Source organism: Tarenaya hassleriana, unplaced genomic scaffold (assembly GCF_000463585.1).
Source record: "Tarenaya hassleriana unplaced genomic scaffold, ASM46358v1 Cleome5, whole genome shotgun sequence".
Classification (NCBI taxonomy): domain Eukaryota; kingdom Viridiplantae; phylum Streptophyta; class Magnoliopsida; order Brassicales; family Cleomaceae; genus Tarenaya; species Tarenaya hassleriana.
In genome coordinates, this window is record NW_010967707.1 from 2,845,235 (window position 1) to 2,866,210 (window position 20,976).

The 20,976-nt window shown below is 38.5% G+C and overlaps 5 protein-coding genes across 6 annotated transcripts in view; 1 reads left to right on the forward strand and 4 right to left on the reverse strand.

Moving 5' to 3' along the window:
• The window catches only part of LOC104826509 (MDIS1-interacting receptor like kinase 2-like), a 4,667-nt gene extending 1,629 nt beyond the window's left edge, over positions 1–3,038 (reverse strand). For both annotated transcript variants that reach the window (XM_010559246.1, XM_010559247.1), the window contains exon 1: positions 9–3,038. In XM_010559246.1, the coding sequence (XP_010557548.1) occupies positions 9–3,033 (3,025 nt within the window). In that variant the 5' untranslated portion in view covers positions 3,034–3,038. The remainder of the gene's footprint in view (positions 1–8) is intronic.
• A 1,610-nt stretch (positions 3,039–4,648) lies between these two features.
• On the forward strand, positions 4,649–9,996 carry LOC104826510 (probable protein arginine N-methyltransferase 6). The gene is made up of 13 exons (XM_010559248.1): positions 4,649–5,026; positions 5,659–5,724; positions 5,947–6,015; positions 6,226–6,261; positions 6,665–6,730; positions 7,169–7,237; positions 7,369–7,446; positions 7,782–7,860; positions 8,304–8,398; positions 8,534–8,618; positions 8,706–8,908; positions 9,444–9,562; positions 9,638–9,996. The coding sequence occupies exons 1-13, from the start codon at positions 4,742–4,744 to the stop codon at positions 9,678–9,680; spliced, it is 1,293 nt and encodes a 430-aa protein (XP_010557550.1). The 5' UTR covers positions 4,649–4,741; the 3' UTR covers positions 9,681–9,996.
• Positions 9,997–10,537: 541 nt separating this feature from the next.
• On the reverse strand, positions 10,538–13,698 carry LOC104826511 (mitochondrial import receptor subunit TOM40-1-like). Its single transcript, XM_010559249.2, has 11 exons — positions 13,450–13,698; positions 12,872–12,953; positions 12,680–12,779; positions 12,500–12,595; positions 12,345–12,395; positions 12,163–12,228; positions 11,723–11,824; positions 11,350–11,418; positions 11,176–11,259; positions 10,965–11,060; positions 10,538–10,839 (listed from the first exon to the last, which is right to left on the reverse strand). Exons 1-11 carry the CDS (start codon positions 13,574–13,576, stop codon positions 10,786–10,788), a joined length of 927 nt encoding a protein of 308 aa, XP_010557551.1. The 5' UTR covers positions 13,577–13,698; the 3' UTR covers positions 10,538–10,785.
• A 728-nt stretch (positions 13,699–14,426) lies between these two features.
• Positions 14,427–16,227, reverse strand: LOC104826512. The gene is made up of 2 exons (XM_010559251.1): positions 15,261–16,227; positions 14,427–14,955 (listed from the first exon to the last, which is right to left on the reverse strand). The coding sequence occupies exons 1-2, from the start codon at positions 16,155–16,157 to the stop codon at positions 14,599–14,601; spliced, it is 1,254 nt and encodes a 417-aa protein (XP_010557553.1). The 5' UTR covers positions 16,158–16,227; the 3' UTR covers positions 14,427–14,598.
• A 300-nt stretch (positions 16,228–16,527) lies between these two features.
• LOC104826513 (phytochrome-associated serine/threonine-protein phosphatase-like) lies at positions 16,528–20,769 on the reverse strand. The gene is made up of 10 exons (XM_010559252.2): positions 20,435–20,769; positions 19,850–19,996; positions 19,646–19,713; positions 19,259–19,316; positions 18,240–18,350; positions 18,076–18,126; positions 17,811–17,954; positions 17,527–17,622; positions 17,353–17,424; positions 16,528–16,898 (listed from the first exon to the last, which is right to left on the reverse strand). The coding sequence occupies exons 1-10, from the start codon at positions 20,513–20,515 to the stop codon at positions 16,815–16,817; spliced, it is 912 nt and encodes a 303-aa protein (XP_010557554.1). The 5' UTR covers positions 20,516–20,769; the 3' UTR covers positions 16,528–16,814.
• Positions 20,770–20,976: the final 207 nt, after the last annotated feature.

The following is a 20,976-nucleotide window of genomic DNA, read 5'->3' on the forward strand; positions in this document are numbered from 1 at the left end:
GAAAGAGTGGCAAATGTGTGTGCAAAAGCCGAAGAGCTTCACAATGTTCCGATGGCGGATTTCTGTCAATGTCCTTATCTCGTTCAAGAACTCATCTTGCATTTCAAGGACCGATCTCTCACCGTCGGTCGTTGTCTCGTGGAGCTTTTTCACGGCCAAGATCAAACCCGGAAGCCTTGCCATGTAAACACTTCCACATCTTCCTCGTCCGATGAGATATTTGTTATCGAAATCCTCAGTGGAATCGATGATTTCTCGGAATGCCAGCTTTCCATCAAAGTTTGGTGCAAAAAATTGTAACCCAACCTCAGAATCCGTGTTTCCATTGGTTTGAAATTTTCTTCTTCGGATGCAGATTAGAGTTCCACCACACATGAAAAGAACTACAATTACTCCGAGGATCGGGAATAACACCAAAAAGATCAAAGATTTCTCCTTTTCCGAAGATTCCTTTCTTCCCAAGGAAGCGATGGGACATGGCTTGAATCCCTTTTTGAAATTACAACACAACCCTTTGTTACCCTCTAACGCATCTGCATTAGCATTTCGAAATGCAAAGATATCCGGAATTGGACCTTCGAGGTTATTGTGTGATACTTTGATAACTTTTAGAGCATGCATTTCCTTGAAACTTGTTGGGATGAGACCCGAGAGATTGTTGTATGAGAGGTCAAGTGTGTCGAGGGTCGATATAAGGCTTATCTGTGGCGGGATTTCGCCATCGAGTTGATTTTGGCTAAGATCAAGCGTTGATAACTGAGCAAGCTTCGATATCTCGATCGGGATGCCCTCATCTAAGTCGTTTCGGCTCAAGTTCATGTAGTGAACCTTATATAAGTTACCGATGGTCTCGGGAATGCGGAATCTGAACCTATTTGAGGATAAGTCGAGATACTCAAGTTCGGTCAAAGATCCAATTCCTGGAGGGATTCTTCCATATAACCGATTCCCACTTAGGTTCATCCTCGACAGATGGATGAGATTTCCAATGGTTTCTGGAAGTTCATCTGAGATATCATTTGAAGATAGATCAAGTTGTTGAAGGCTCTTCATGTTCCAAACTCCATAGGCTATTACACCTGTGATTTTGTTATCAGAGACGATAAAAGCATTCAGCTTTCGGCTCTCCTTCCACTTGGTTGAAATCTCACCATGAAACTTGTTGTGGCTGAGGTCGATATAATAAAGATCGGGATAGACCCCGAAGCTATCAGATAAATCTCCAACGAAATCGTTTCCGTCGAGTCTTACTCTAACCAAGCTCTTGCAATTCTTCAAGCTTTCAGGGATAACACCCCTCAGATGAGTATCAACCAATAAGAGATACGTAAGCTTAACGCCATTACAGATGTTTCCCGGCAAGAAACCGGTGAAGTTGTTGTAGCTGAGGTCCAAGCGATTTAGCTCCAAAGAATTTGTGATCTCTGGAGGGATCGAACCCGAGAATCGATTGTCACTAAGGTACAACAGCTCTAACTTGGTAAAGTTTCTGAACGAAGATGGTATGGTTCCGCTTAGCGAGTTGTGGGACAAGCCTAGTGTTCGGATCGAAGTTAGAAAACCCATCTCATGAGGGACAGAACCGGTAAGAGAATTGGTAGAAAGACCCAGATAACCCAAACTGGTCAGGTTTCCTATTGAAGACGGTATATTTCTAGCAAGGGAGTTGCTAGAGAAGTCTAGTACTTGAAGCATTGTAAGTGAACCAATTTCTGGAGGGATTGGACCCGTGAGAGAATTACTATGGAGATAGAAGAAGACCATATCGGTTAGATTCCCTATACAAGAGGGTATATGTCCTGTGAGTGAGTTGCGATGCAAGGCGAGCTCTTGCAACGAACTCATGAAACATATCTCGGGAGGGATTGGACCGGTGAGAGAATTGTTGTAGAGGTCTAATGTGGTCAGATTAATTAGGTTTCCTATTGAAGAGGGCATAGGTCCTGTGAGTGAGTTGTTGTGTAAGCCAAGGTCTTGGAGTGAAGTTAAGAACCCGATCTCGGGAGGGATTGGACCAGTGAAGGAATTGTTATAGAGGGACAAAGCGACCAAATCGGTTAGATTTCCTATTGAACCGGGTATAGGTCCGGTGAGTGAGTTCATGGATAGGCTGAGTTCTTGGAGTGAAGTCAAGAAACCTATTTCGGAAGGGATTGAACCGGTAAGAGAATTATTATAGAGGAGCAACTCGACCAGATTGGTCAGGTTTTCTATTGAAGGGGGTATATGCCCTGTGAGTAAGTTTTCGTATAAGATGAGCTTTTGAAGCGAAGTTAGGAGACCGATGGCCGGAGGGATAGGTCCAGAGAGAGCATTAGTAAAAAGTTGCAACACAACTAACTTGGTTAGGTTCCCTATTGACGATGGTATGGCTCCGGATAGAGAGTTTTCAGACAAGTCTAGGTTTTGAAGTGAAGTCAGTGAACCGGTTTCAAAAGGAATTGGACCGTTGAGAAAATTACTGTAGAGATACAACTTGACCAAGTCGGTCAGGTTTCCTATGGAAGACGGTACGGGTCCTGTAAACGAGTTTTTGTACAAGCCGAGCTCTTGAAGCGAAGTCAAGAGACCGATGGCGGGAGGGATCGAGCCGTTTAAGTTGTTTTCGGAGAGATAAAGGGTTTCGAGATTTCGCAACAGACACAGCTCGGGTGGGATCCCTCCCGACAACTGGTTAACGGACAGATCAAGGTAGACGAGTTTAGAAAGCTGTCCGAATTCAGGAGGTATGGTTCCGGAGAGACGGCTCTTGTAGAAATCAAGGAAAGCGAGATTTGGAAGAGAAGAGAAGGGGAAATCTTGGAGGGTACCTTCAATGGCGGTGTAAGAGAGGTTCAACCTTATGATACTGCTGCCTCGGATGTCGCAGGAAACACCGAACCAGTTGGTGCAGAGACTGCCGGTGCTCCTGTTGGTCCACGAAGACAGCAAAGAAGGGCGGTCGGCAAAAGTGGACTTCCATTTCAGAAGAGCATCCGCTTCGGAAAGTGAAGCAGATGCCACCGAAGGAGACATCATCATAACCATGACCATGATCATGATGAGTGGAACATAGAGAACATAGAATGGCTTGTTATAGCTTAAACCCATCATCATCATCATCTCTCTCTCTCTCTCTCTCTCTCTCTCTCCAATGGTTTCTTCTTGGTCTGTATGTTCATTGCGTTGGTGCCGGCAGCCTTTTATATAGCACTGACATACGATTTTTCATTTTTTTAAAATAATAATTATTTATGATATATGTACATGACTTCTTCAAACTGTGATATCCAACAAGTGTTGTGTCCGAATTGAAGTATGTTTTTAAGGAGTGGAATTTAATGGGCAAAATCAGTAGGAGGATAATATATTTAATCAATTTATTAAAACATTTTATTTTTGGTGAAAGCTCTACAAATTCGCCAATTTTAATTTGTCTTAAAAAAAATAATAAAATAAATTTGCCGGGACTTCTTCAAACTATGGGGCATTTAATGGTCTTCGCTTGATGTTACAAGATAAGTCCAAGTCTTCGAGCAACTTTTAATGTATCCAACTACCAACGTTAAATGTCCGTTAAGAGCCATAAAAGAAAAATTCGATTTCAGCAAATTCGTTAAGCTTGCAATTTGTACTGTTTTAGGTTATTTTTCATGTTTTAAAATATTTGTCATTCTACATTTTCAAGACATTTTTTTACAATAATTTCCAATTTTATCCCTATTAAATTTCAATAAATTATTGATGATAATATTGTTTTATCATTAAATAAAGATATTAAATAAGGGTATATGTGACTTTTTCTATCTTTTATTAAAAAATGTGAAATAATCTAAAACAACAATTATTTTGAAACGGAGTAATAACCAACACATTTATAGAATATATATATATATATATATATATATTCTATCACATTAAGTTGTGAGAACAAACTTGGAATCTTTGTGATTCATCATATTTACATTCTACTTTTTCACAAAAAAAAACTAAATGTTTTCAAGAGGCAATAACTTTGATAAAATATGCATCACAAACAAAATTTGGAATGACTTTTGTAGTAAAGCCAATAGCCGAGAGTCTAATGTAACTAGGGACCGTCACCCGATCCGGTCAAGTTTCGGATTCGGGTTAATCCGATTTTTTTGGGACCAAAATAATTAAGTCCAAATTTTGCCTCTATAGACTGCGGACTCAGATTCGGACCGGACCGAACCGATATGTCCAAACTGTTCTTTGTAAAAATATTTTTTATTATTTTTTTTGAAAAAAATTACCACCCGAAAGCCAAATTTTTTTTGGGTCGATATATTTAGACTCGAATTCCGCTATTTTTCGAATCGGGTTTCGAGATTCGGACTGAAATTTGCAAATTTACAAAGCATTGTTTTATGGAATGTGTCGCTTTCATATTCATTGGGAATGTTTGATAATGCATTGTTTTATAGAATGGTTGAAAGGGTAACACTAACAATTGTAGATATTCACATCATTCAAAACCCTAATTTGCAAATTAAATTAATCGTGGATTGATTTAATTTAACAAAATATCCTCAATTAGTTACTAGATGGAATCATTTGATTTTAATATTATGATATTTCATTCGTTTCCGTACAAATCGATTTTATACACAAGTGAAATGATCGCTCTATTTTTGAAACCCTTTCTTCGTCAAGAATAAATTAAAAAAAAAAAGGCAAAAGAAGAAGAACGAAGTTCGTTCACGCACAGTCGTCTCCTTGGTGTGGGTGAAGCAGAAGAATGCAATCAGGCGATGGTTACAGTAATGGTTTCCATCATCAACATCAGGAGCATTGGGGAGAGAAGTGTGATGGCCTGGGTTCTTATGGCCATTCCCGGCGTCGCAGCCGCAACGGAGCTCGTTACTCCGGTGGCGGCGGGGGCCATGGCTTCTCTAGTGCTCATAGGGTTTGCGACCAGTTCGAAGACCAAAAATCTCCGCCGCCTCCGCCTCCGCCGACTGACTTCGACGTAGCGTACTTTCACTCATACGCTCACGTTGGCATTCACGAAGAGATGATCAAGGTACTTCTCTCGCTCTCTCGCTTCGTCTTCTTCTTTTTGGTACTTCCTCTTTGAGCTTAGTCCTGTCATACGAGATTTCGGTTTGGCCTTGTGATCGACCTTCTAGTGGGGGTTGAGTTAAATGTGGTCGATTGAGGTTTAGAACTTTAGGGTTGAATTCTTGTGATTGATTGAGGGAGTCGAGCTCTGTGTACGGCATTGGATTGGATTTTTCGAAAATGGTCAGCTTAACCGGTCATGAAACGGGCTAATCGTGGGCTCAACTGGGATTTTGGTTAAACCCTTTCTAGGTTTAGGAATTTTAGCTACTGGTTTCAAATTCCAGGTTCCATTTACTTGTCGCAAGTTCGCAACTGCCCATGCAGTTTGAATTTCAGTCATAAACTTCAAGCCATCTGCTGTCCCTCTGTAAGGAAAAGGAACTACAATGTCTGTGGAAAATGGATGAAAAGTTAGTGGTATAAATTATGCATCAATAGGAATTAGGAAGTGCTTTCTCACCGAATTGAATGGCATATCTTCACTTTTTTTCGATTTTCTTCTTAATTCCGTTCTGCGAGTTTGAGGTACCCTGTTCCTTGTTTCCCCTCTACATGTTGCACTTTTATGCGAAATCTGACTTGTTGATGTAGGATCGTGCAAGGACGGAAACTTATAGGGCAGCCATCATGCAGCATCAGAATTTTATTCAAGGCAAAGTAATATTCCGGCTTTTGTAATTTCTGAACTATGTTCAATTATCTTCAGAAATGATATTGGAACAAAAAATTCTTGCTCCGAATTCTTGTATATTTTTCACCTTTAGCCTTTGCTCTCTATCTGGTTACTGTGTTTGAAGACTTGTTTGAGCAAACTTTGGTATTTTGTTTTTGGTGGTTTAAAGTCCATTTCTGCATTAACTAATTGTTATTGCCTTGCAGGTTGTGGTGGATGTTGGCTGTGGAACAGGCATTCTTTCAATCTTTTGTGCTCAGGCCGGTGCGAAGCGGGTAAGTAACAAAAATCTTTTACATAGACATTGATCTCAAACAATTTGCACCTCAAGTTTCAAAGACATGGTGTGAATAATATAGCCTGTATATCATGGGCATGGATTTTGGGGGACTCTGTTACGTGGTTTTTCTGTCTGCAAACTTTTCTAACTGTTGAGAAAACCAATATGGAAATGTGTTTCTTATGAATATTAATTTTGCATACAGGTATATGCTGTCGATGCAAGTGACATAGCAGTACAGGTATTTTTCTAGATGCTTTTGTTGTTCAATAACTGGGACAATAACATTGTTCCCAATGATAGTCTTAGCTTTCTAATAACTTTCAAAATCGTGAAAAACTAGGGAAGTCCAAGTTATAATGGGTGGGTTGAAATATTTTGAATTTTGAGAGTTTCACTTTTAAAGTTCCCACTGCAGCAATCTCATTGCAACATACCATCACTAGGTTATAATTATTGCTCAGAACAAAGAAAATGCTCCCCAATTTAAATTTAAGGTGTATGATACCGCCTACAGTGGGATTAAGTGTTTGGCTAGGGAATGATGCTCATTTCCACCTTTTTCTAACTGAGGTGACTAAGTTTGAAATTTGAACAATTTTCAGTTATCATCAGCTCTTTTACATTCTTTTAAACATCACCAGGCAAAAGAAGTCGTAAAAGCTAATGGTTTAACTGACAAAGTCATTGTTTTGCACGGGAGGGTGGAGGTAACATTCTTTTCTCCTGTAGTTTGATATCTGGCTGTTCCTATGCATTATAATGGGTGGCATGCTTAACTGTGATCTCTATGCTATAGATTGTTTTTCTCTAGGCAGAAACATCAGTCTGTTTTTGTCAATTGGACTTTTAACATCTCAGTATCTCATATGGACATGTGTGGAAGAAACAGTTCCCTACATGAGGTTGTTGTTTCTATTTTCCTAGCTCTCTAGAGGATGTCTAGAATGTGGAATGTGGGAGCATACATTGAAGCTTCTTGTCCATAACATGTGCTTAGAAATCAATGCAGTGGACCATTTAGGTACCTGTGCAGTGTTGTAGAGATAAAATTGTTTGCTGGCACATACATTACTAGAAAATATAGTTTTTAAAAGATGGCTTGCCTTCATCATCTATACTGATTTTTCTTTTGTAATGTGCGTCAGGATGTTGAAATCGACGAGGAGGTTGATGTTATAATTTCAGAGTGGATGGGTTACATGCTCTTGTATGAGGTATTTTGATATCTCATGTTTGCTTGTCAATGTTCGGTGAACTCAAATCCTAACCATATTATAATCCCCTCTTTCTTTAATACTCTCTGTTTTCTCACTCTTGTATTACATTTTGAAATGTGGAGCTGTAGAGCATGCTGGGAAGTGTTATTACTGCTAGAGATCGCTGGCTAAGGCGTGGAGGTCTAATTCTCCCATCACATGCAACAGTATGGTTCTAATTCCTCCAAATGCAATATCCACTATTGTTGTCTTACGTTCTGTTTCTATTCTTTGTTGTTTTACCCCTTTGTACTTTGATTTGTATTGTTAAAATCTTATTGTGGACCTTCCCTTCTGTCATAATGCCTTTAATACATTATGTGAAGTTAATACAACTGCTCAGTTTTTGTATTCATTCAGGCCTAGCCAGTGTATAATTTCTAGTTATTCTATTGGTACCTGAAGCTAATCGAATTACCTAGCTTTTTTTTTTCATTCTTTGATTTTGCTTTGTTTTATAATCTAATGAATATTTTGATGGGAGTTTATTTTCTCATTGCAGCTATACATGGCACCTATCACCCACACTGATAGATACAGTCAAAGCATCGATTTCTGGCGCAATGTCTATGGAATTGACAGTAAGTATAAACTATATCATCGACATCAACTTTTCCAAAGCCGTTATTTTAAATGATACTGCTGCATTATTTAATCTGAGAATTATCCTTTCAATTTTTCTTCGGATATAGTGATTTGCACTTTGTATGTGAATCAAGATTTGAGATTAATGTATCCAGCATAATAGTAGGAAGAGAGGTTAAAGTAACTCCCAGACAGATCAGATGTGATAAAATGGATTAATATGAGACCATATGGCCAGAACTAAATGTTTGGATCCTCGGATTCAGGGATATAACATGAGGTGCTGGGTTCATCAGGAGGGTTAATTTAAGCGTTTGCTTTGTACTTACTATAATGCTTGGGCATATCTACTCTAGATTCTAATAGTATAAATACCAGGAAATAGTTGTACAAAGGAAGGTTTCTTGCTATGAAGCTTCTGTAATGATGTTATTTGTAGTGTCTGCAATGATGCAATTAGCTAAGCAGTGTGCGTTTGAAGAACCGAGTGTGGAGACAATAACTGGAGAGAATGTTCTAACATGGCCACAAGTGGTATTTTCCTTTTCTTTCTGTACTCGTCACTTCTAATCTTGAGAGTTCTTAGCTATTTTATCACATGCCAAGAGAGTTATTTATTCTATTTGTTTACTAGTCAAATACTTGGCAAACACACTATTCATGATTCAGGTTAAACACGTGGATTGTTACTCAACACAAATTCACGAGCTTGACTCTGTTACTGCAAGATATAAATTTACATCCATGATGAGAGGTACATCTCGTTCTTATACTGACCATTCCCATGTGTGCAACACACAGAAGCTTTTGCTTTTACACTTTCTTCCTCCTTTTGCTGTAGCTCCTATGCATGGGTTTGCATTTTGGTTTGATGTTGAATTCGGCGGGCCAGCCTCTTCAACTACAAATAACCGCAGTGTAGCTGTGGTTAGTGGTTCATCAATGAATCAGGTTGGAGATGAGAATCAAAAGAAACGGGCTAATCCCAATAGCGCTCTCGTGTTGTCCACCGCCCCTGAGGCCCCTCCAACTCATTGGCAGCAGGTGAAACACATTCCCCTACACTCTTCTGCTAAACTCTCTATCATGAATCTTTTAGGGAAAAAGGATTTAGAATCAGACTTGTTCAAGTATTCTAACAACATATAAAAAAAGTTCTTAAAATACATGAACTCGTACTCTTGTCCTGAAAACGTTCATATTCATAGGTTTTGTGCTGAAAATATTTAGACTCGCAAGTTTTTGTTTTGTTTTTTAAAACATTAGTGGACAAAAAAGAACAGAAAAAATGTGAGTCTATTGTATATTCTAAGCACAAAACCTCTAAATCTGTAATTTTTCAACGCAACAATAACAATTTCATGTATTTGTTTTCCTGACTTGTGGGTTGATTCACCTGACACTGAGGGAGTTACTGATTATTTTAAACTTGACTCATCTTAATTGGAACTATTTTTGTTACTATCCTTACGGTGTTCTTTCGCTGCTTCCAGAATTGAGGAACTAGCTTCCACACTTAGTAGTAGCAAGACAAATCAAACTTAGTTTATTTTGTTTTTTAACCGAATCATTTGGGCAGACAATTGTATATTTCTATGAGCCGCTAGATGTGGAGCAAGATCAAGTTATTGAAGGCTCGGTTACGCTCTCACAGAGCAAGGAGAACCGAAGATTCATGAACATTCACCTCGAATACTCGTGAGTAAACTGCAAAACTTCTCTTTCTATTGTAGCTTATCCTCGTGATCTCCTTCATCTTGCAATTTTTTGCAGTTCCGGTGGGCGATCCTTTGTTAAAGAATCGGTAATGCGATGAGCCTTCAAGGGCAAGGTGTTGTACTTTCATTTTGGCAGTTTGTATCTCGCAATGGATGAAAAGGCGCATTTATTCAGGTGAACCGGCATTTAAACAGTGTATTGGCCTGTGAAACTACAAATTTCGGACATCGGATTTGTAAGGATCCTTAGGTTCTAGACCAGGCCCGAGCTAGATTAGACGTTAATGGCCAATAAAGCGGTTAAGAGTGATTGTTTCAGTTTTTGGCAGAAATTGTACCATTTAGTTTCTTATCCTTTTCCATGTTTGAATGATATATGTCACAAGGGTGTGTAAAAACCCCAGTCATCAGATATCAAATGATGCAGGTAGGTGGTTTGAGCGGTAACTGTTTGTGGCGGTTGCGACTGCGATCGCGGTCGTGGTTGCGGTTGCGGTTGCGTTTGGTTTGAGGAAAAGGGTTGAAAGCTTGGTATCCATAATCAATACCAATCATGTCGCTGTAAGATCTCAATTGGGTAGGCAAAACCCATTATGTATTGTTCAAATACCAAACAACTCAGAAAGAGACGGTAACTGGTTACGGTTGCGGTAACCGTTATACATAATTTTGTCAAATAGATACTATCACTACGGATTGCTTCGACACCGATATACCGGTGACCATTTTCGGGTTTGATTTTGATTCGATTATTTACATATTCAATTCGGACTTTATATTAGATTTATTTATCCGAGATACTCTATAGATTAAGATATCCTAAAAACAAAAGGGGGTAAAACTAGATTTAACAGCATTACAGTTTCTTGAGTTAACAGAAATTCACCGATTGAAGGCAGAAGTTTCTGAAGGTAAAGAAATTCACTGCACTATCTTATCGTCGCATACGCAAACCTTAAGCCGCAAATATTTGTTTGTTTTTATACCTTCAACAGCTCTGAGAAATCCTAAAACTCGAATTCTTAGGGAAATGAGGAAAAATTTTAACCGAATCCAACGGCTAAAACAATGTTTCACCGAAAGAGAGTACATAGCTACAATTGAAGAAGAGAATCAATTTAAAATCTAACATAAAATTTCTCTTTCTCGGGATCTCGAGCACTTCCAAACAAATTATTACGCCTTTTTTTAGAGGTTGTCAAGTCACCCGACTGTCAACCCGAATCCGAACTTGTAGTCCTTCTTCTTGTGATCGAGCTGTCATGTTTATATTACGGGTGCAAAGAGAGAGTGAATAGCTTGAAGAAGAGAAGCATCGATAATATGACGGAATCCATATAACATAGATTGTAAGGCCAACATTATCATGAAAAAGCCGGTACCTCTGCAGATAGAATGAAATTGAGTCCCATATTCAATCGTTCTTCGAGGTAAGCGGCTGCAACACCGTTGGAATCCATTTTCCCCCTCAACCGACACTAAAATAACACCCACGAGATAAATTGAAGATTTTGACAAACTCGGATCCCGTAAAAATATGGATCAGACGGTTGGAGGCATAATATCCGCCAAGAAAAACTTGTTTTGACATACCTGTCGGAGAATGTAGTCATAGCCCACACTAGCTGTAACGTCTCTCGACATATAATTGTACATGAAATCCGTCGCTAGCGAAACCTTATTATGAGCAAAAAGAAAATAAAATGCATCAGAGTCACATTTGACACAGAAAAGTTGAGATTCGTTTAGAAGAGATCGGTATCTCACCTTCTCTGAGACCTTCTGAACATAGCTCAGGGCAACCATACCAGTGCTAGCAACTTGACCAGTGGTGACCTGCGAGTCAGAAATATGAATAATAAACATGGAAATTCAAATTTCAGGACGGAAGGATAAAAGTGTATCAGAAGAAGATTTCAGTAACTAGACAAGTTTCTTTATAGGCTCTCAAAAGAAAATGAAACAGGACTTGGTGGAAAGGCAGAGTTAACAACATAATTTTTTTTACTGATTTAAAAGACTTTTACTCAGAAATAGCAAAATATTTGGAATGGTAAACGAATAGAGACAACAAATAGTACAACTTCATAAGAAAAATAGTCAATTGCAAGCTCAAGAAATAATCATGAAGAAACATTACCATCTTATCTGTCTCATATCTAGCAGCATAACCGATGCCAGACTTTCTATGTTGGCCAGCCCAAAAAACCTCACCACCCAAAGCTAAGGAGGGTGTCACACTCTGTAAGATAATTACAAAATTCAGTGAATAGGAGGAGCACCTGATGCTAGTTAAAATTATTATGACCAAAGCATCACCATAACCACAAAGTTGAATGATAGAAAGACAGACAAGATTCTCATCTACAACATCTCAAGGAAACATTATGGACCTCAGTTCTTTTCGGTTCTACAGTTAACAAGTTTACTAGGAAACAAGCTATTTACATAGTGCCAGAAAACGAACATAAGGCATATATTTTGAGATCGCCTTCCTTTCATCTCATGTTCACCTTCACACACAAAAGTGTCCAAATAATAAAAATAATGCCTGAAGAATGTTCCAGTTTTCCACTTTACCTGGATATAGCTAGCTCCAAATAAGGCTCCATTTCCAAGTTGAAACTGGGTCCTGTAGTCAGACCCCTACACAGATACGAAAATCAAAATCTTAGACAAACTCACCCAAACTACTACTCACAAAAGAGTTGCATCAGAGGGACCAAAACATGTAAGTAGTAAGTACTTAAATGTTTACTAACCATGTAATCGAAGTTGAACATTGCATGTGACATATGCGGTTCATTTGTGAGCTGGAAAAGAAAAGAAGGATAGGAGTTATGATTCTTAACCAAAAGAAAATATTATCTGGCGACTAATAAAGAAAATAAAATGCCTCCCATTGCTGCCTTTTTACCTGAGCATTAGCTTTCATGGTCAGCTTGTCAGTTAAATCACACTTCACTCTCGCATTTAGTCGACCATCCGTCATGACCCTTCCGATAAGCATCAACTGTTTAGAGGTTCGACAATTTTCTTCTTGACTACCCTTAAAATAGCAAAAAACTTATTGCCAGATTCAGTGAAAACAACCGACCTTTGGGTCAATGAAATTCGCACCGAATTCATAATGTGCTGTTGGGATTTTGATTGTTTCAGAAGACTGAGAAGGAACTTCTGTTGGCCCCATCAATACACTGTTTGAAACATCAATAAACAGGATTAACAAGGAACCCTAGGATTCTAGGAAAGGACGTAGAAGATATACTTAATAACGGAATCTTGCTACCTGTGACTAAGAGAAAACTTTGAATTCAATCCCTTGGTAAAGTCGAAGCGTAAACCCTCAAAAAGTTCAGGCTTTAAAGACACTGCAAAGAAAAATCAAACTATTCAATAATCCAAGAAAACAAAATCAAAGGTTACACCACATAAGACACTGCAAAGCAAAATCGAACAAATCAATCGTTTCGAAATGGCATAAGAACCTGTTAAAATAAAAAAGCATTCATAGCCATAAATACAAGTTATCATCCTTTTTCACATGAAACAAGGGCAATCAATGGGCATGGTGACAGACGCTGCATCGCAGGCAATTAGAGTTCATGCAATACCCTAAATGCTTGAAGTACGCACAACAATGCTCAAACATAACAATCAATTTCTCATCCTACGATACCAATGCAACTCTTACGATACTTATCCACATCAAGACCGTTAGTTCTATCATTCAGATGAGAAACCCAGAAACCCAAACACGACGCATCCAGATTCAGATAAAGATCACACAAAACGCAAAAGTCACAATAGAGCTAGTGGAGAAAGATACGCAGAGAGAAGATAGAGAACAAGTCTCTGATACTGAACTGAGAGCTTCTCGGTGGATTTCTTCATATGGAATAGGGCAACTGAGGTTCGTGTAATCCACTTTCTCCTCGACTTTGCTCTTCGCATCGGTTTGTGCCACCGCTACTGGAGGTTCAAGACCCGCCATTGCCGCTGCCTAAGCCTCTGCCAAACCCTTTTTCTGCGATTTGGGAGAGAGAATGGAAAAGGAAACGAAGCGATGAATCTTTTCTCTTTGGAGGCTACGCCGCTGCGGGTTTTTGTTTTTCGCGTCAGGGTTTTGCCATCATGGTTAAGTTTTCCGGTTCGGTTTATAAATCAACCGATTGAAGAAATGTTAATACCCGGTTTAGTTCATAAACCGGCTTAGAACCGTTCAGCCGTCATTTAGGCTGTCATTCTGCATTGGGCGAAGTGAAACTCGCCTGGTTCGTTTACTTTGCCGCTTCATGACACGTGGAATAGCGGAATCCAATATGTACCAGAACGGAATGGATTTTACACACTAAATTCAAGAATTATTTTATTTAAACATTTAAATATTCCTATTAATCCCACAAACAAATCCAATTTTATTATTAACTTTAAAATTAGTTTTATAAATTTTGAATTTTAAAAAATCTATTTTATAAAGAATTTTAAAATATTTCACGGTATATAACATCGGATTTTATTTGATGTGTGCTTTTTTTTAAAACTTTTTGTAAGGTATAAAATTTTAACTAAAAAAATTATAAATTAATTTAGAACTTGATAATAAATCATTATATTAGAAACCATTTCTCAGCACTAATTCCACACTTTCGAAGAATCAAATCCAAAAAAACAAATCGTTTTTTTATAAACAACGAATTATTTTGAATTTCGTTCAACTATAAACCGATATTTTTAAACTCTGTACATTCAAACTAATCTTAATTCTTCTTTCGTTTTATAACCCGAAATATGCGGATTTTCTGCTTCCTAAATCGATCTTGAAACAATGGATCCAACACAAAGATGAAACACAATATCTTCTCCTTATTCATCTAAAACATATAGAAACATAGTTAGCTGTACTCGAAGAGATCATGCCAACGTTTAACAAAAAAAAAAAAAAAGAGAGATCATGCCAACGACATTATTTCTGCATATAATCTTGCAAAAAAAAAAAGAAAAAAAAAGAAGGATCTAACGGACAAGACCCAAGTTCAAGATGCCCCAGGAGAGAGAGGGCCAGGACCTGTCGTGAGAGTTCAAGAGCAAAACCCTAGCCCAAGCAATCCAACCTTCCCAAGACATCCTCTTGTCCCAAGGGCTTCCCCATTCCAGAAGAAGAACCATCCCTTTCTCCGCCTCCCTCTCTGCTTCTCCGTACATCTTATTCGCCATATAAACTTGGCTCAGCACAACATGAGGCTCCCCTACGAATGGGTTCTTCTCTATACATTTCAACAGCAACTCCTCTGCCTTCTCCAAGTTGCCTTCGCTGCATACAGCTTCCCAGTACATGTCTCTTGCTTCTATCTGCTCTCTTGCATCCAACACCTGCTCCCATGATTTTGTTATATATATATATATATATATATATATATATATATGTGTGTGTTGTTTCTAATCTTAACAAACACTATAAAACCAGAATCTAAGTGTACCCTTTTTCCATATCTTCTTGTATGTGTGCGACTCTGTGTGTGTGTGTATATGCATGTGTCTATTTACAATGATCCTTTTTGGTTCTTATGATTTCTTTCTCTGGTAACCCCTATTGATTTATGAAGAACATACAATATATGAATCAATCGAAACCAGAAACTGAAACAGTACTTTTTAAGAATTTTGAATATACATACCTTGGTGCAGTGGTTGAACACTGGAGGCACCACAAGCTCAATGTCCTCATCCCTCTCCTTTTTCACTGAAACATCACCGACCCTTTTCCTCTCTTCCATCAGAATCTCTTCTTCTCTTACTATCAAACTGTAAATCGCTCCCATTCTCGAGATCGAGCTCATCCACAGTCCCGGCTTTCCGTTCCCGGGCCACAACGCTGTGACGTTGTTCCCGCGAAACTCGAGACGCCCGTCGAAATTCTCGAACAGCTCGTCTTGGAAACCGAAAAGCTGGTCGCTGAAATCCGCCATTGTCATCAGGAGGAAAACTCCGACCATCCTCCTCGATACAACGATGTCTTCGCCGTTCTTGATGTGTTTCACGATCACCCCGTTCTCGGGCAAGACATGGTTCAGCTTCTTCCTCCAGGCTTCTTCCCTGTCGAAACGTCCCTTGTCCTTCGCGTTTCTTGTCGAGCACGCGGATTTCTCGAGGTGGTCGAGGAGTTCAAGGTCCGAGTACCTGAAGAGAACGTCGTCATGGATTAGGGTTTGCCTGGGGACGATGCAGAACAAGTGGATCAGTGACTCGGCCACCTCTCCGACGTGGTTGCGGACGACGTCTCGGCCGGTGGAAGGATCGAAGATGGCCAAGTTGACGTAGGAGTTGGAGTAGGCAGAGTGGAAGAGACCGCAGAGGCAGATGGAATCGGGAGCTTTCCAAATCTTGAGGATTTTGTAAATGTCGATCAAATGGTCTAGGAAGGATCCGTGTTTGTGCCAACACTCTCCGGCGCCGACGGATTTCAGGACGGAGATCAGAGACGGAAGCTTTGGATCGATGTTCTCGAGCTCTCCTCGTAGGAATGGACGTGCCGATTCCAGAAGGGCTTGTTCTGCCGATGGTGACGATGCCATTCTCTATCTCTCTCTCTCTCTCTCTCTCCAAACTCTGTAGAGAACAAAAATCCCCAGGATCTCTCCCTCTCTCCAATTTTGGGTGTTTGTTGAAGGAGACAGTTGTGGGGCATCCAAGAAGTTCATCTTTTAGACGGACCTTATCTCTTTATATGTATTTTCCCTTCTTTTTTATTCGAAATATTACATATTCTTGTCAAATGGAAAAATATTAAATTAGCAAAATCAGTTTGTGTAACAATTATTTCTTTATTTGGGAATATTGTAACAATATTTCCATAAATATCAAAATTCAAAACCAGCATTAGGGTTCGGGAAAGTCTTTATTTATAAAATCACAAATTCAAGCCTAACAAAGATATCTTCCAAATTAAAACCCAAAACCAATTCATATTAAAAATTTTCCCTCTCCAAAAGCCGAGCCCTCATCACAAAATGGTAATGAATCATATGAATAAAATCCAAAGCCAATTCAAAAAAAAAAAAAAAAAAGGGACAGGCGAGGGTCTTACATACAAAAGCAGCATATGCATTGTGTAACATCACCATCATCAGGTCACGCAGACATATTTCCAAAAGTAGAAGCTGAAAAACGTACATTGCACATAAATGGCTTCTTCTGCTTCATCACAATAATATGGTTTTTGGCGGCCATGATCAAAGGAAGTATGGAACTCCGGTCCTCGGCCCTCTCATTTGATTGTTCTCTTCTGTTTCTGTGAAGAACTTCACTTCCCTTTCCTGGAGAATCAAATCAAATCAAGATCATAAACCTACTCTATCATTGGCTCCTAAAACACTTCCCGCCAAGAGACTTCTATGGATGAACATAAAGATGCAATGCATTATTTAACCAAATACTCTCTCTCTCTCTCTCTCTCTCTCTCTGCTTTATCTTGTTAATATTAGAGAGATCAAAACGGAATAATGGTGGAAAACTCGAAAGGCACAAATCCACGGCTTTTTTAGATCCCTTGGGGGAAACAAAACACAGCGTCAAGATTATGCAAAATAATTTCAATTTTCAAATACTTTTCATAAGAGCTCATTTCTTCATATTCCTATACTCTTTTCAAATCATCATAAGATCAATGTGTATAAGTAAATTAAAGCAAATAGTGGTGTAAAGAGCAGGTGGGATATGCACAGTGGGAAACTAGAATATCCAGTAAAATGAAATGATCAAATGGCTCACCATGTTCTCGTTGAAACTCAATATAGAAGCCACATTCCCGCAGCGATAGCAATAATTGGGAGCTGACCACACCTTCAAGTTTTAAAAAAAAAAAAAGATAACCTCATAAAAAGGATTACACTTCTACACATCATAAGCTTAAAAGGAATTTGGTCATAGAAATCAGACTCTTACAGTTACTAGGCCTTTATCTTGGAACATGTACTTGAGACCCTCTTGCACAAGTTGGTGTGCCCGGCAAACTAGATCAAGATTATTGATGTGGTTGAACTGCACAAGAATCAACCGAAAAGTTAAATTAAGAAACAGCATCAATTGGCATTAAAGTATCGAAGAAGTGAAGCAGATGATGCATGTGTAATTCGAGTACAATGTATAGTATCCCTATCAGTTTGGAATTTACAAAAATTGATTCCTAACTTACAGCATAAATTCAAGATTCAGGAGTATAACATTACCTCAGAAGAAACCCGGGATCCGAAGAGCCAACCAGCTCCTCGTGGACTGACAGCCCACGTTTCAATATCTTCAGGATCACTCCACATAAGATCACAGAAAGGTCCTTCATGTGGAATTTCACAATTTCGTTCAATGAGTCTTATCTACAGGACAAAATAAAATTTAAAAAAAAGTAAGTGGGTGAGGTTAAGAATGAATTGCTTTGTAAGAGTAAGACATAAGCATAATGGAAGAACAAAAAAGGAAAAGCGAAAGAGCTTTAACCTGGTCGATTGTCCGTACATCAGGGGAAAGACCACCATGAACACACAGAACCTTCATCAATGAAGCAGTAGATTTTTATTACAATATTCAGAAAGATATGCATTCACATAATTCTAGACGAATATGAATCATAAACTTTCAAAGATCCAAAAGGAAAGACTTACAGATCCATCTATAATAGCTGAGAGAGTTAGATAGTCAAAAACATCAGTGCAATATCGCCAAGCATTGGCATTACCATACTTCCTTTGGCATTCATCATAGAAGCCATACACCTGCAAAAGATAAAATTGATATTAAGTTGCCCATATAGTAATAAGTATTGAAGATGAATCTCTAGAGACATATTAAGCTGTCCATTTGCTGATACATGTAAAATATGATCCTCCAAATACACAAAACAACAACAGAGAACGTAAGGTACAGCCCTACATCCAAAGCAAAGCATCCATCTCTTCATTGGTTTGTCTTGTTTCACACAAGTTTCTGAGACTTGTAGATGCTTAGGTTTTCATGTAAAAAGCCCCAGGTAATACAAAAAACTGAAATCCAATACTCTAGATACCTGATCCAGTTTTCATCGTACAATTAGCAAATTTGAGGAAAATATTTTGAATTGCATACTATGAGTTCGTTCTGGAATCTCAACAGTGGAGTGGCCTTAAGCAATTGGTTGAGAAATCATTCCAGGGTAACAAGTATCTGAATGCCAGAATCCAATCATAGGGTGAAATAAGAATTTCACTGTTGGAAGAATCTCTAGTACTGCGAATTTAAACTGAAGAAGATAATGACAAGTGAATTCCTAAACTAGTGCCCTTACTATTCAAATTGGCTAATTTATCAATATATCTACCGTTGTATATAAAAAATTGTACATGTTACAATAATATAACAATGCAGGAAAACTTAAATCATGAACTGCTAAGGAGGAAGACATGACAATTATTACCATTTAAAGCAAGAATCTTGTGGTACTTACCTCTCCAGATAACTGAAATTACAGACACCTCAACAAACACCTATGTCTACATATCACATGGCATACCCAAATATGCAAAATTGGAATTTTCAAAAGTATGTTATAACAAATACATTAGGCACGAAAATTGAAGTCCATTATTCCCAAGGTAGGCGAGATGTGCATAGCATAAACAGACAATTGAGGCACAGAATACTACACCTGTGTTAGCTGTCTACTTTCATGATTTCCACGCAAAAGGGTAATATTAGCAGGATATCTGCAGAATGGAAAACAATGGTGAAATGATTAGAAAACGCAATTAACAGCTCCCAGAAAAGACACCCGACAACAGAAGAGAAGTGAGAAACTTAAATTTCACACTATTAAAGACTGCGCATAAAAAAAAAACCCATGAGTTGATTGAGAAGCATCCATTTCTTTTTTGGACAAATTTGACACACACTATTAAGTTATGATGGTCAATACGAGCATTTACCAGATAACCATTTACTATCAACCACATAAAAAAGCACAACAATCAAATGGAAAATGGGAGACGTAATTCAACCGTCACTAGTGTTTGTACAATATTATACATAATCTGACCTTGCTTTAAGGAGCAAAAGAATCGTGAAAACTTCAAGGCTGTTGTAACCTCTATCAACGAAATCGCCCTGCCGAGGTCCAAAAGCACATTATGCTCCACACAACTAATGGGTCATACTAGATAAAACGACCAACACAACTAGTGGGGGTGCTGGGAATGGGTCATACTAGATATCATCCAAAAAAGGTTCATACAAATCATACCATAAATATGTAATTTGTCTCTGGAACATGACCTCCAGTCTGGAAAAGCTTCATAAGATCATGAAACTGGCCATGGATATCACCACAAACAGTGACTGGGCTGTTGACAGGTTGTACATTTGATTCCTCAATGAGAATTTCTTTTACCTGTACCAATATGAAATGAATCGTGAGGTTACCTATACATAAATGCTGAGAAAGGAAAACAAGTATGCTCCAAATTCCAAAATTAAGAAAATTTAAGAAAAGCTGTTTCCACCAAATTGACAATAAGCAAACTATTTTCTTTCGTAACTTAAACCCTAAAATACATCGAAATCTTTCCAAGATACCGATTTCTGAGAACAACATGGTATAAGGGCAGCGACGAGAAACCCTAAAATAGAGAAATCGAAAAAAAGGGAATGAAGGACAGACCAAATTCGAGGTCGTATTCTTCCCAAGATACCGATAAACAAAGAAAAAAAGAATAAACAAGCTCCTGACAAAGCAAATCGATGCCCAGAGCAACGCGTTCGCAAATACATGAATCCTAATAGAAGAGACAGCTACCAAGAATCGACGGAAGGAAAGAAGAAAGTATACATATTCGCAGAGAAGCTGAAGCTCGTCCTCCGTCAGATGTTGGCCTTCTTTAACCTTCGTTATCCATTGATCCAAATCCATGGCGTGTTCTTCCACTATATGTGTGGAGCTGCCGGTAATAATCCTTCCTCTTACGCTGATTTCAATTGGCGGCTTTTCTCCGTCTAAAAAAATCAAGCAAAATAGATCTACCAGAACATAGTCCGCTACGCTAGGGTTTCGTATGAATGGAGAACGAGAGAGAGAGAGAGGGCTCGCTACGAAAATGAGCGGAAGAACAAAATGACGAGAAAAATATCTCGACTCAATTGGTCTTTCGCAGCTTCAAAACTTAGGTTTGCGATGGAAAAAGCTAAACAAAAATCGCTGCGCTTGAAAAAAAAAAGGTTTTAAAAATTAATTACTGAAAATATACAAAATTACAAATTCAAGAGTTCTATATGAAAAAAAAAATGCAAGCATTACAAAAAAAAAGTAATAATGTAAATGTCTTACATATTTCGTCCAATGTAAATGTCTTAAATTTAGCTGTACCGGTAGGA